The sequence below is a fragment of the Panthera leo genome, chromosome B3, assembly GCF_018350215.1.
Source record: "Panthera leo isolate Ple1 chromosome B3, P.leo_Ple1_pat1.1, whole genome shotgun sequence".
Classification (NCBI taxonomy): Eukaryota; Metazoa; Chordata; class Mammalia; order Carnivora; family Felidae; genus Panthera; species Panthera leo.
The window spans coordinates 40,004,000-40,018,847 of record NC_056684.1 but is presented as its reverse complement, the minus strand read 5'-3'; the positions used below and the strand labels follow the sequence as shown (position 1 = coordinate 40,018,847).

General features: G+C 50.7%; 1 protein-coding gene across 2 annotated transcripts; it reads right to left on the bottom strand.

Moving 5' to 3' along the window:
• Positions 1–1,228: 1,228 nt before the first annotated feature.
• Positions 1,229–14,533, bottom strand: RASL12 (RAS like family 12). Of its 2 annotated transcripts, XM_042941700.1 has the most exons (5): positions 13,469–14,533; positions 11,555–11,611; positions 5,488–5,561; positions 4,598–4,788; positions 1,229–1,948 (listed from the first exon to the last, which is right to left on the bottom strand). In XM_042941700.1, exons 1-5 carry the CDS (start codon positions 13,569–13,571, stop codon positions 1,573–1,575), a joined length of 801 nt encoding a protein of 266 aa, XP_042797634.1. In that variant the 5' UTR covers positions 13,572–14,533; the 3' UTR covers positions 1,229–1,572. The 2 variants fall into 2 exon arrangements, with proteins under 2 accessions (XP_042797634.1, XP_042797635.1); XM_042941701.1 differs by lacking the exons at positions 11,555–11,611; positions 13,469–14,533 and adding an exon at positions 5,210–5,380 and having other exon boundaries at positions 5,488–5,551.
• Positions 14,534–14,848: the final 315 nt, after the last annotated feature.

Sequence of the window (14,848 nt, the reverse complement as noted above, 5' to 3'; positions counted from 1 at the left end):
CTGTTGTTCTTTTTTTTTTCATACGTAAACTTTTTTTTTTTTTTTTTTTTTGAGAGAGAGAGAGAGAGAGCAAGAGAGTGCGAGCACAAGCAGGGAAGGGACAGGGAGAGAAGAGACACAGAATCTGAAGCTGACTTCAGGCTCTAAGCTGTCAGCACAGAGCCTGGCGTGAGGCTCGAACTCACAAACCACGAGATCATAACCTGAGCCGAAGGCCGACGCTTAACTGACTGAACCACCCAGGTACCTCTAGAGCCGTCGTTCTTAATCCAAGCTCCTGGAATTGCCAAGAGCAGGATTCTGGGCTCAGAATCCCCTTGCCACCCCTTCCTCCTACCAGAACCATTTCCTTTATCTGCTTATCTGCTGAGGGTCTACGAGAGATTTCCTTTGGGCCAGGGGCCCTGAGGTAAACAGAGTTAGAAAACTATAGAGCTCCCTGTGCTAACAATGGAATCCCAAGAGAGCTGTCCTGATCCCACATCTGAGCCACAGTGTTATGGTATAAGCTATGGTGGCCAAAAATGCTTTAGGTTCTATCTTTCAAAAGTGGACTTTGAACATTCAGACCCATTGCCAAAGGTACTGGGTCTTGCTGGACCAGACTACAAACTGCTCTACTGTGTTTCTGCCTACGAGCCTGGGACAGGCTAACGGTGCCCACCGGATGTCTGATACTGCCAGTTACAGGCTCTCTGGATCCTGTGTGATGGTCACTAGAGAGAATGACTTTTTTCTGCAGCTTCGATCATTAAGCTTCAGGAAGCTGGTCCTGAGGGTCTGTGGAGAGAGTCCTTAATTTAAGATGGGAAAACAAGGGGGGTCTGCTTCCTAGTGACTAAAACACTGGATGCTCACTACCCTAGGCAACCTAGAGCCCCCAACCTTCTATCCTCATTGAGAGGCAAAGTACCAGAAACAGCCCTTCCTGAGAATTTTGCTTCTCACAGGCTGTCCCATAGGATTATTTAAACTAGATTTTACTTGGATAAACTGTGGGGTTTGGTGCTTGGGACTTCTGTGAAATCAGAAGACAACAGGAGGGCCAGGCTCAGGCCACCCAAAACCTGTAGCCGCTCTGCCCTTTCCGTCCACTAGGTGGTGCCAGGACTTCAAGTTTGCTCCTGTAGAATGTTCTCCGGCCTCCTTGTACGCAGGGCCTACTGGTGCTGACCATCCATCCAGAGCTGTCCACTAGGGGCCACATCTGGCCTGGCTGTTGCTGGAGCAGGAAGGGGTGATGGCACCATGATGGACACTGCAATTTCCTTCCACCTCAGCCAGACCCAGGTCTCCGTGTTGTCTTGTGGCTACTTCCCTTCAGGGTGGGGGAACGGCAGTGGTTACCATGGAAACCAAGGCCTGGAGGGACTAAGAGCAGCATTCTGCCTGTCCCTCCAGCTCACACAGTAAACTGGGTGTCAGGGAAATTACTTGGTGCTGGAAGAGGGATCAACTGTCCGCCAGAGGGCGAGGGCTATTGTTCCATCAGAGGGAAAGCCAGTGGTGAGAAGTCAGCCCCTATCCTGCAGCCCTGCACAGCCCCTAAGTCTGGGATCCTTAGGGGTGCCCTCAGAAGATCTTGAAGCCCTTCAACAGGGTCAGGGTGGGTGCCTTGCGCTTGCTCTGGGCCCGGGATGCCTTCACAGTGACCAGCTTGGCCTGGGCCACGGCAGGTATCTCCTTCAGACTGACGGTGGAAAGTGTGTTGAAGGTACAGCTGGCCAGCCCATGCCGGGCAGTGAGCGGAGCCTGGTGTGGCAGGGCCCTCTCCTCGGAGATGAACAGGGGCCGGGGCAGGGAATTCTTCTCCAGTTCCCGCCGTGCCTCCCGCACGGCCTCGTGGAAGACATGCTGCACATGCTCAAAGTCTAGGCAGGCAGAGACCTCGAAAAACAGGCACCCAAACTTGCCAGCCAAGGCTGCACCCTCTGCCTTGGTGACCTGCCTGGTGGGGAAGCAGGGCGAGGCAGGGTCAGGAGCATGCATCCAAGTGGGGCAGGCCTGGGCCTGCACTCGGCTCCCCACTCACCAGCTTGGTGAGCTGGAGTCATCTCATCAGTACAACAGGATAGTGACCTCTACCTCTCAGGGTTGTTAAAAGAATTAAGAAAGACCACTTGTATTGTGTGCCTAGTGTAGTACCTGGCACAGAGTCAGTGCTCAATGAATGATGGCTGACCTCACCAAAGCCAGAATTTAGGAACAAAGCTGTAGGCAAGGGAGAAGCTTACTGGTTAGACCCTGTTTGTGCACTGAGGAAGATGGTCATTCCCAGCCCTGCGTCTATGCCAGCATGGGTCCTTGGTCAGGAAATGAGCCACCCTCAGCCCAGGTCTGTGGGATTGACTCTAGAGAAAGGCAGTGGTTTGGACTGAAGGGTGTGACCCACAGAGGCAGGGTGGGTGAGGTGACTCAGGATGCCTGTGGTCAGCAGAGCTCTCAGGGCCCATGGGGAGTTTTGCCTGCCTGTCCAGGGGAGGGGGCAAGAGAGAGCAAGGGTGGCATTTCATTGCAAGGAGGGAGAAAAGGATAGAGGGAACAGCACCCATTGTCAGCTTCGTCTTATACTCCTCTTTTGTGACGGTGGGATCGAATACTTAACTGGGGAGGTCCTGGAAGTTTTGGACCTGAAAGCCATGGGACTAAAGGTGAGAGGAAAACAATTGGCTCTTGGGTAGGTCAGATATCCAGAAGAAGGAAGGGGTAGGGGGTACCTGAGGTCTTGAGGTCAAGGTTCCATTGGCTGGATCTTGGTGATCACCCTGCACTGCTGATCACCCCATCCGCCATTCCCAAGGACGGTGGCAGAGCCCATGAGACAGGTGGGTATTGGTGGGAAGAGGTTCCCGAGCCAAAGTTAAATTGGCAGGGGGAGGGGGATTGGGAGAGGGCTAGTTGCCCAGAGGAGTATCAGACAGAGAGTAACTGGGACAAAAAGGGCCAGGGCCAGAGCATCTAGACTCCCCACCCATGGCTGATGTCCTGTCTGGAAGCTCACTGCTTCCTAAGAAACCTTTTTGAAGGAATACTTGGTATTATTTGCTTTTATGATGGGCTTGAATCCACAGATTTGTCACTCTGGAGGCTTGAAACGTGAATTTTTAGAATATGCAGCACCCCGTACATGTATATATGTTTGTGAATGGGTGACACAGGTATGTAATATTATCCTCTTATTTCGTTGCAGCCTGGTGACAATTTTATCAGTGGTTCAGGAACCACTGCTCTAACCCATGTTTTACCTTCTAGCTGCAAGACAATTATGGGAGACACACCAATGCTCAGCTAGAAGTTTTACTGCTCATCAAATCTTGATCCACTAACCTCAGGACTTGATCAAAGAAGGAAATGAAGATAACTGTCATGACTTTTCTTAGGGAATTGAAACTGCTTCATTTGAGTCCCATAATCTTTGTTATTTGCTACCAAACCATTTTTAGGCAATCCCTTTGGCAAAGATCAGGATCAAAACAGTTGTCTAAATTTTTTCCTCATACTGAAGACAATTTACCACATTTCAGTCTTCTGACCCCTCTGGCAGGCACTGTGAGCTCTATAATTCCTCAAAGATCACCTTTTGGTTTTAAGATCACACAACTTCCTTCATTTCCTGAGATGAAATTTGTCTTGGTCTGAGGGCTGAATGGCCAGTAAAGGCTCCTACCATGGCCCCTCTTCATGAGACTGTACCCCCTGTCCCGCTGCCCATCTGATTTGTTCTGCACCTAAGTCCCCTCCCTGCTAATACCAGAATGGGCCTTTGAGGCTTGGGGAAGCAGGGTACGAGCCACACACAGGGAGGGACAGGTGGAAACTGGGTGGAAGGTGCCATACTTCAAAGGTGGGCTGGCCACATAGGACAAATGTCAGTGTTGAAGAAGGCCAGTGGGGTCACTCATCAAGTGTAAGCATCATGCTTTCAGGGGCCAGGCAAGCAGCTCAAATGTATAGGGAGGGTAGAGGTAAGCCATGGGGAGTGGTAAGGCCTGTGGTCAGCTGGAGAGAGCATGCCCCTCCTCAAAGCATTCCAATTCTAGGTCTTTTAAAACTCTGTGCTCGCCAAGCAAAACGATGCTGTATTTGCTGGTAATCTGCCCTCTGGCCCAGTCTGTGACCTCTGATTCAAGTCCAACTCAGTCTAAGAGAACCTGCCCTCAGCACAGCCAACTGTGGAGTGAGCCTGGGGCCATGCTTGGGTGAGGCTAGAGCTGGCTGGACCAGAGCAGACACCTGATTACAGAAGCCAATCACAGCCTTTCTTCTCAGACCTGGAATTGGGCACTGAATAATCAACAAGCTATGGAGAGTGAGATGGAATGTCCTAGAGACAGGCAAGAAGGGTGAGGCCGAGAAAGACCGCAAAGCCCCATGAGGATGGAAGGGGTAGCATCTCTTCTAACTTTCAGGGTCCAACCCCTGTGTGGGCCAGAAGCTCCTCCCTTCCTGCCCTTGCCTGTCTGGAAGACCACTTACCCTTTAACCTAAATTTGAGGGAAGTATTCAAATTTAGCTAAACAATCCCCAATGATGACACCCAGCCTTTACAAATGAGGAAAGTGAACTCCAGAGAGGAGGACAAACTGTCTGTGCTCACCTGTACTGGGCCATGTCCAGCTTGTTGCCCAGCAAGAGGGCAGGGGAGCTGCGCTGTGTCTCCTTGGCGTGCAAAGCAAGCAGCTCCAGGTAGCTGCTGCTGTCCTCGAAACTCTGGCGGCTGTCCATGCTGTATACCACCAGGAAGGCGTGGGCCCAGTTCAGGTAGCGCTCACAGTTCCTGGGGGTATCCTGGGGTGAAGGAGGGAAGCCTCGGTGGGGGCAAAGGCCTTCACCTGAGCTGCCCACCCACCTCCCCACTCTCTGGGTCTTTGTATATTGTTCCCAACAGAGTCCTTTTTAAAGGGGCACTTGAGTGTGGATTTGGCTTGGTGTGAAAGGAGACATTGTCTTGTAAGCCTCACTCCCACCACCCAGTCAGAGACTTGGAGACCTTGGCCTCTGAGGCACAGAGCCAAGACTCTGGCATGGCTGCTACAGAGACCTGGCTATCCCTGGGCACTGCTGGTTTTGCGTCAGGTTGATGGTGTCCCCTGGCTTTTGAGAATAACTGGTATCCAGTCCTGGCAGGGGATGGTGAGAACATAGGGAGAATGTGTGCACTGAGGGGACCTGGGCCGAAGAGGGTCTCTGTGTAAACACTTGTAAGCACCTGTCTCCATGGGTACGTGAGCATCAAGTCCCAGAAGAGAGGATCTCTGAGTTGATGCCAGCAACCATCAGGTCTCCCCAGGCCCCATCCCATCCCTTCTCACTTGGCAAACGAAGAGATTCCGGAATGGAGAGGTCAGCACCTCATTCGGGGTCACACAGCAAACTAGAGCTTAAAAAGTTTACACATTCCCATCTGAGGCATCCACTCTGGGACCAGGACTTCCCAGGAGGCTGCATGGGCTCTCAGCTCTCCAGGGGTAATGGGGGTACTGTTACCGGGTCTGCAGTATCCATAACCCTCAGGTGGACAGGCTGGTGGTCCACTGTCTCTTCGGAGCTGTAGGTGTCCTCTGCAACAGATGGTCAGCCAGGTCAGAGGCAGTGCAGGCTGCTCAGTGGGTGATTGGGTCTGAGTCCCCACCTCCCTGTGCTAGACCCTGGGGGATCTATTCCGGAGCCGGCTGAGCTGGGACAACGGGGAGGCCTTGGCTGGCACCCAAATGGAGAACACAGACAGAACCTCCCACCGAGGAGAGGCTGCTCTACCTGTCAGGGGTCAGAGCATAAGAGGTCACTCACAGAACATGCCATAGGAGTTGGGATTGTGTTCTGGGTCTGGCCACCAAGCCTACAGGATCAAGTGTGTGGCCCATGGTCTTGTTTAGCAGCAGAGACCTCTGGAGCTACACTGCCAGCCTATCCCCTCCAAACCCCAAGCTTCTGCACTCTCTTCCCTCTGACCACAATACCTGGCCCCCAGGAAGGCCCCAAGGACAATCCTCCTGCACTCAGTGGTACAAGAGATGGGAAAGGAAAAGCACACAACGTGTGTGTGTGTGTGTGTGTGTGTCCAGAAGTCCCAAGAAGGTTTTACAAATATTCCTCATCAAAATAACAGCAGAGGAGTCTAGCATAGTCAAACGTTTTAGGTTGGAAATGTGGAATCAAATCCAACTTCAGCTACCTTTTAGCTATGTGACTTGGCCAAGTCTTTGAAGCAGTTCTTTGAGGCTCTGTTTCCTCACTTTAAAATGGGGATAACATGATAACATTGGCTAAACATTTTTCAGATTTTACTCTGTGCCAGGCATTGTGCTAAATGCTTGTTCCTGCATTTCATAGGGCTGTGTGAGGACTAGATGGGCCCCCAGGCATGGGGCCTGGCCCATCATACATGTCTGGTAAAGGACAGGGGACTGTGGTGCTCCAAAGCTGACAGGGCAGGTTCACATTCCTAGCTGATATTTTTTTTTCTTTTTCTTTTGAAATAATTTTAGACTTGTGTGGAAATTGCAAAATAGTACAGAGAGTTCCTGTGTGCCCTTCCCTCTGCTCCCCACAAGGTTAACACCTTACATAACCGTAGTAAAATGATCAAAACCAGGAAATTGATATTGGTACCATACTATGAACTAAACTACTGACTTTATTTGGATTTCATGAATTTTAACTTTCCTTCCTTCCTTCCTTCCTTCCTTCCTTTTCTTTCTTTGCATCTCACACCCTCAAACCTGAGAAAGCAGCAGATGGCCTGGCATACAAAGAGGACCTCATTGTCATATTGACATTCTTTCTATCTCCAACCTTCCCCTGTGCCACTGGCCCATGTGTGTGAGCCCACTTGGCCATCATGTTTCCCTGGGTGCCCCAAGTGACCCCAAGAAGACCCCCTGGGCAGAACTGGGGCCCTCTCTGCTTTCCTCCACCTCCCCAACCCTGGCTGAATTCACCACCACTTTTCTCTGAGGGCCACTGGCAGTCAAGCCAGGCCTGGACACATGCCAGGTCCACTAGCAGCCAGCAGGAATCACAGACAGCTCCCATCCCCAGCCTGTTTGGGGACTTGGATAAATAGCTACTCTTATTCAAAGACAAAAAAAAAAAAAAAAAAAAAATCTAATGGAAAATATGCCCCAAATGTTTGACTATATTTAGTGCAAGAAGAGCTGCCCCTAGATGCCTACATCTTGTTCAGATTTTTCTTTATTTTCCTGCCAAAGTTGTCTGATGCACCCCTTTTAGTTGTGCCACACCCCCCCTCCCCAAACAGTCACTGAGTCCTGCCCAGTCTAGGGGAAAATCTTAGCTTAGTGTTGGTCTCCTGTGGTTCCTCACAGCATAACAGCCTTTCAAAGTTACTGTTAGCACCACTAGAGAGAGATGAAACCCAGAGGAGGAGGGACCTTGCCCACTGCCACACAGCACTCCATCAGTAGAAGGAATGTGAACTCAGGCCTTCTAGACTGGGCTGCCTCCCCATGGCGCTGCCCATCACCCTCTGCTCAGGGGACCAGCTGATCGTCCAACTCTGGGCAGAGCACAGGGGAAGAGCAGAAGCTCCCAGGCCAGCTGAGGAGGAGGAACATGTAGGGGTGAGCTTGGAGAAGCCTCAGATGTCATCTTATCTGGCTTCCTCCCCCATGGCAGGGTGAGATAGGGGGTCCTTTCCAAGTCACAGTATTGTCCTGTCTTCCCATCACCAAGTCCTGCTCTCCAGAGCATTCTGGGGTCCTTAACCACATGGGTTTCATAATTCCTAGTTCTAAATAACATTCTGGGGACTTTCATGCTGAGAGAAGCTTCTTTTCCCAAACTATTTTCCCCTCATTTACAGTAATAGTCTTTTTATTTTTTTTATTTTTGTTTTTTAATTTTTTTAACGTTTATTTTTGAGACAGAGCATGAACGGGGGAGGGTCAGAGAGAGAGGGAGACACAGAATCTGAAACAGGCTCCGGGCTCTGAGCTGTCAGCACAGAGCCCGACGCGGGGCTCGAACTCACGGACCGCGAGATCATGCCCTGAGCCGAAGTCGGCCGCTTAACCGACTGAGCCACCCAGGCGCCCCAGTAATAGTCTTTTTAAAGGTGCCAAAGGAGGGGCGCCTGGGTGGGTTAGTCGGTTGAGCGTCCGACTTTGGCTCAGGTCATGATCTCTCACGGCTCGTGAGTTCGAGCCCCGCGTCGGGCTCTGTGCTGGCAGCTCAGAGCCTGGAGCCTGCTTCAGATTCTGTGTCTCCTTCTCTCTCTGCTCCTCCCCGGCTCGTGCTCTGTTCTCTCTCCTTCAAAAATAAATAAAAACATTTAAAAAATAATAATAATAAAGGTGCCAAAGGGAGCTCTGGTCAGAGTGCATGTAGGATGATGCTTCAGAAATGGTGCCTGCATCTTTGCTGGAGCAGGATGAGGACAAGAGAGGTGAGAAGCTGTCATTCTGCCCTGAGAAAGCCAGGCAAGGTGCTCCCCAGCTCCTCCTTGAGAGGACTCCCTCCTGGGGACCCCTGCGCTTCCTGGAGTGCTCAGCACAGGCACAGCCTTTCCACAGGCACTGATTCTCTCAGCTCCTACCAGCAATCCTAGCCACAACATTTAAAAATTTTTTTTTTAATGTTTATTCAGTTTCGAGAGAGAGAGAGACACAGACTGGGCATGAGCAAGGGAGGGAGGGAGGGCCAAGAGAGAGAGGGAGACACAGAATCTGAAACAGGCTTCAGGTTCTGCACTGCCAGCACAGAACCCAACGCGAAGCTCAAACCCACAAACCATGAGATCATGACCCGAGCCAAGTCAGATGCTTAACCGACTGAGCCACCCAGGTGTACCATTCCTAGCCACAACCCTTATGCAGACAGAGTACAAGCTATTGGTCCCATCTTCCAGATGGGGAAACCAGAGCCTAGTGCCATGCAGACCTCTGGTTCCAGGCCCTCTAGAACATAAGGCCATCCTAAGTGAAGAGGCACTGGAGTGATACTCATCTTCCTTTGTACCTGAGGTTCTCCATAGGGAAATCACTGAGCCCTCTCTGCCTCAGTTTCTTTACCTGTAAAATGGGGATAATAGTCATAGCTCTTCTTTAAAGGCTAAACCTAAAACCAAAATTCAATCTCATGTTTAAGAGTATATATGTCATGCCCAGTACTGCACTCCATGCTAGAAACGGAAATGAGTAACACAGGTTTCCATGCTTGAGAAGCTCACTTTGGGTTCAAGGAAGACCTCTGAAAAGGAGCAAGAGTTGTTTTACATGTCCTGATGGCTAACTCTCTCCTTGGTCTCCTTGGTCTTTCTCCACAGAAAGAAAGGCTCTGGTCCTAGATTCCACTGTTGCTGCAGGCAGTCATGGGATAGTGGCTGGAATGTTTAGATGCTGGGGCGGAATCCCAAGGAGGAGTGGGACTGGTCTCCCAGAATGGCTGAAGGGGAGCATCTGGTCATCTCTCCAGCTGACAGGCTCTCAGGCCGGGGAGAGAGACCTAAGCCTGGGGTGACTGACCACTGTGGAGGGCTGCCCTGCCCCCCCCCCCCGCCCCCAGACAGTGTGACCACACATTCCACTATCAGGTCAGAACTCCAAAATTACTCAATCAGGAAGCCCAAACCACCACTGTAGTAGGCTCTGGCGAGACCCGGCAGGAAAGGTATGAATTGGGGGCAGGGACGAAGAAACTGGAGGCTGGATGCCAGATAAAATATAGGATGACCAATTAAACTTGAATTTCAGATAAACAGCTAATGTTTTTTAGCCTAAGTATTCTCCATGTAATATCTGAGCTAGGCAGGATCTGTGTTTTGAGGAACCGCCCTTGGAAATCCTCATTTTCCCTTCCCAAATATCCCCTGCTTGTATGGCTTTCCTTCCCACCTCCTCCCTGTCTTCAATTCCCCCACTGCTTCTGATTCCATGTTCTGGCCTCTCTCAACACTCCCCTGACCAGCACACAATTACATCCTGTTTCCCACCCCCATGGGCATTGACCTCTGCTAATCAAGAAGGCTCCCCTCAGGAGGCGCCTGGGTGGCTCAGTTGGCTAAGCTTCCAACTCTTGATTTCAGCTCAGGTCACGATCTCACGGTTTGTGAGTTCAAGCTCTGCGTCCAGCTTTGCGCTGACAGCATGGAACCTGCTTGGGATTCTCTCTCCTTCTCTCTCTGCTCCTCCCCTGCTTGCTCTCTCTCCCAAAATAAATAAACATTAAAAGAAAAAGACCCCTCAGACCTGCTGTGTGACCTTGGCCCAGAAGCCTCAGCTCCCTGGGCCTAATTCTTCCACCGTTCCACTGAGGGGCTGTGTCATAGCGCAGGTAGTCAAACCAAGCTTTGAGAAAACAAATCCCTTAGGGACTATCAGTGAGTCGCCTGCCCTGTACTCTTGACTTAACCATGGGACCCCCTCTGCTTTCTCTTTGACATCTTGGGGTTCTATTTAAGATCACCTTGGAAGAAGGGATTCTGCTACTTAGGGAAAAAATTCTAGAACCCAATAGACTAAATAGCCCTGAGGTCCCTTCCTGCTCTGACACTGGGATTCAATATTCCAGTGTGAACTGAGGGCACCAAGGGGCTAAGGGGCTCTTTCCTTCAGGTGTTACAGCACATTCCCTCAGAGCCCTGCTGCACACCCTGCTGTACTGCGGGTTCCAGTCTGTGCCCAATATCCCTGGGATTCCCTGGAGAGCCCTCAGGGTCCCACAAATGCTTCATTTCATTCTTATCAGTGGAATGAGTGAAAAAGAATCCAAGACTGCAACCCCCCATTTTCAAAAGGCTAAGAGTATCCAGACACACCATTTTTTTCAGTGAACAGTTTACAAAAAACAAATGTTATAAATGTAAACGTTAAGGAAAAGGGCAGGAAAAACGAATATGCATTGTGCCTACTGTGAGTCAAATACTAGGCTAACATGTGTCATTTCTTTAATCCTCACAGTTATTTTCTGAGATAGGCATCTTTATGCCCACTTTTCAGATGAGGAAACAGAAGCTCAGAGAGATTAGGTGACTGCTTCAAGGCTGTACAGCCAGTAAATGGCAGAGCTAGGGTTCAAACTTAGCTCTGACTGATACCAGAGCATCCTTTTTTCCAATATACCATGATATGGCTATAAAACAAGATGAGTTTTCTTGTGTGGTTCAAAAATGGGTCAGCAACCAGTAGCACTAGATAGTTTCTCAAATGCTTTGTCCAGCTTTTCTGGAAAAGTATACTGAGTGGCCATCTTGAAGACCAACACTTAATGGTTGCAGACGTTCTGTTATGTTTGATTTTTTTTTTTTGTAAGTCTCAACATACCTCATAATTTAGGACAAATCAGCCTATCTCAGTTTTCCTAATTAAGCCAACCCCCAAATTGTCTGGGGTGGGCTGTGGAAGGATGTATTTCTGGCATGTAAAACATTTTGTCCCACGGGCTGAGTCATCCTGGGTGGTTCCTCCCCTCTGCCCCCAGATGTTCAATCCTGGTCAGGTCTGGGCCCACCACAGTGTAGGTGGGTGCATGGGGGCAGGGGTAGGGGGGATCCAAGTGGGACACAGTAGGAGGATGGGGAGGAGTGGTTCCTTACCCAAATTGGGGTCATATTCGCTGATAAACCTCCTGGTCAGAAACTTCACGGTCAGAGCTGCAGGAAACAGAAAGAAGCTGGCTCAGTCATCCTCTGCTGTCTTTGGCTGCTGGTTCCCAGAGGTTGCCCCTCTCATTTTAGGGAGGACTTATCTAGCCTCTGTGACTCCTGGCTGACACTAAGCTCAGCTCTTTGGGGGAATGGGTCTAGGAGCTGGGGAGTTGGTTCAAAAAGCTCAGAAGAAACCAGAAATATAAGGAACCATGTCCCCCTAGTTGCATCCTGGCCTTTTTTTTTTTTTTTTTTTAATGGCAAGAAAAACCATGAGAGGCAAGCCTAACAGGTGTTTTTAAAGACTCAAACTGAGGGGTCCAGGACCCACTCAACCAGTTACCTAGACATCCCCCACCCTGGTCAAGTCATGAAAATTCTGAAATATGGGACTTTTATTCCAGTTTTGGCTATACACCAAAGACTAAGAGCTCAGTTGATCAGTCTGTGATCCCCAGGGTGAGTATGAACACCCATGTCTCAAGTAAACACATTCTAGCCCTTGGTCCTCTATATCTCAAGTCTTAGCTCCAACTAGGGCCTCCACACTCATCATGGATGCCCCAAAGAATGGAAAACCTAAAATGAAGTTCTCCCCAAGTGTACTTCATTAATAGAACTTTGATTTTGTTCAGAATTTAGTGACATAAAGCCCCAGGGCCAGCCAACTATTGTGCCAGACTCTTAAAAAGAAATGTGAGATTTTAAAGAAAATCCTTAAAATTCTTTCCCAAGATTCCTTACAGTGTCATTCTGCAAACTAACACCCAGGGAATACACATACTTTAAAATTTAAATTCCTTCATTCATGTAGTCACTGGCTAAACTATACCAAAGACAGAACTACAATTTGATTTTGAAAGGGAAAAGGGCAAATCTTTTCTGTAGGAAAACATGATTCAGAGTCCCCTCTCTGAGTCAGGGGGCTGGTTTCAAAAGTGGAGAGTAGGATCCCAGCGAGTCTCAAAGAACACTCTGGGGAAAGAAACTCATAGCTAACTGAGCCCTTGTTGGCCAGTCACTAATGGCTGTAACTGGAAAACAGCCCTCCCACCTTTAGCTGCCTGGGACTGTGAAGTGGCAGGACGGAGGAACGAAACCTTTTTCTGGGTCTCTGCCTATGGGGACACCCATCCACCTGGGCTTCACTTGGGTGAGAGCTGCCAGGAGTGGTTAAGCCAGAGTTCGGTGTTGGCAGAAATGATCTCAGTGGCAACCCAAAATCTAGGTTCATCAAGAACAAGGCCCAGACACCTGGGATGGTAGTCTAAGCGGTTTCCAGAAAGTCAAGAGAGGGGTCTACCTTGAAAATTACGTTTGATAAGAATGCACACTTTGTTCCAGAATCCATTGAATTGGGGTGGCCCCTCCCTGGAAAATCCCAATAGCCAGTGACCTCTACCACCTCCCTTCATCCCCAGACTAAATTGAAGAATAGCAAAGCTGTAACTAAGCTCCTAGGGGCCTGAGCTAGAGATCATGTCCTTGCAGTGCTAGTCACCAGGGCCGACTGCTCGCCCCAGGGAGAGGAGATGGAAAGCAGTGAACAGCAAGGGAGAGATCAGCAGAGGACCGTGAGACACAGATACAGGCAGAGAGGAAAGACAACTGGTGTCCGAGACACAAAGGGAAAGACAGGCAAGGAACAGAAGACAGATGAGAGATGGAGGAGCTGAGAACATAGTAGAGAAACAAGCAACAGAAAAACTGAGGCAAAGAAGAAAATCGCGGTGTCTCACTCAACCCACCTGGGCGCAGGAAGCCCCAAAGCCAGTGGGAGACAAGTCCACAGCGTCCACACCTGCTCCCCGTCTCTCGGGTCTTCCCCTAACTCCTTATCTTCCGCCCCGCTACCCAACTCACCGGACTTGCCAGCCCCGCGGCGTCCCAGAATGGCCAGGTTGACCTCGAGGGGCGCGCTCTGCGACCCGCTGCCCACGCGGGGTTTCCCGAACACCGAGGACATGGCGACCCTGCTGAGAAGGTCACAAGTCCTCTGCCGAAGGGCCCCGAGCCGCGTGCCCGCCTGTTGGGGCTCTAGGGAGCTAGTCGCCGGCTCCTTTCACACTCGCGGGCTCGGGCCCGTCGATGTCCGCGCCGGGCCCGGCGTCGAGAGCGGAGAGGGTTGCGTTCCCGCGGCCCGGCCCAGCCGGGCGGGAGGAGGGGCCGTGGAGGCTGGCGGGCGGGGCCGCCCGGAGAGCCGCCAAACTCCTTGTAAGGGCTGCGGGAGCCCCCCGCTGGGAGGGAGCTCTGGCCGGCCGTACAGCCCACAGCAAGGCTCCGCCTGGAAGACAGCGCTGTCGCCACTTGGAGCTCCCCCGGACCCTGCAGGCAAGGCCCAGGACCGGAGAGAGAGAGGCTGGGGTAGGCGGAGTGAGGGGAAGGATGTTTTCAGCCTAGTCTGAACCTCCGTGCAATCTCTTTCCACCTGCAAAAAAATCCACTCCTTCCTTTGTTCTACGCAGCTGGCCCCGCCTCCTCCTCCGGGAAGCCTGCCCGGTTCAATTCCCAGCCTTGCCCTTTTCTCTAGGTCACAGTCACAGCCAGCTCAGCCTTGGCACACAACTCCCCCAACTACATTACCCTGCCCTTCGGTGTGGGGACTCTCAGGCATCACTGCAAACTCCAGGCAGAACCCTGACTCCTGAGAAGGGGAAGAAACTTCTTTACTAACATTTCATGGTCAATATGTATCCAGCTTCAAGAAACCTAACCCATCCTGGATTACTATTTTCTCCCTGATGGGAGTTAATGAGTTGCATGTGTTTGTGGCCTAGTGTGTAAACGGAGCATTTTACTTATCCTAAAACCTGGCACCCTCTCATGCCTATAATGATTCCAGGATTGATGGATGAGCCTGATAGGGGTCACCTGACATTTCTTTTGAGACCCAGGATAAATCTGATCATGATGGAGACAGAGCAAAGGGCCTACATAGGGAATCTAATGCCAGCTCTTTCACTAGGTGACCTTGGGCAAGTCACCTCACTTCTATGAGCATTGGTGTCCCCATCTATATACTAAAGAAAGGGGAAAATAAATCCAAAATCCCATTATGTGATTCAAGCCTGAGAGTGACAGCATCAGCCCTCCGTTCTAGGTCTGAGTACTTTCTAGAACCAGGTGGAGCCTCTCTTTTGAAATATACTCCAGGCTAGAGTGGGAAGGGGCATAGGAGTCTGAGACCTCTCACTGCAGCCCTTCTCCCTCCAACCCCACATCCCCAATTCCCTCTCTTTCCCC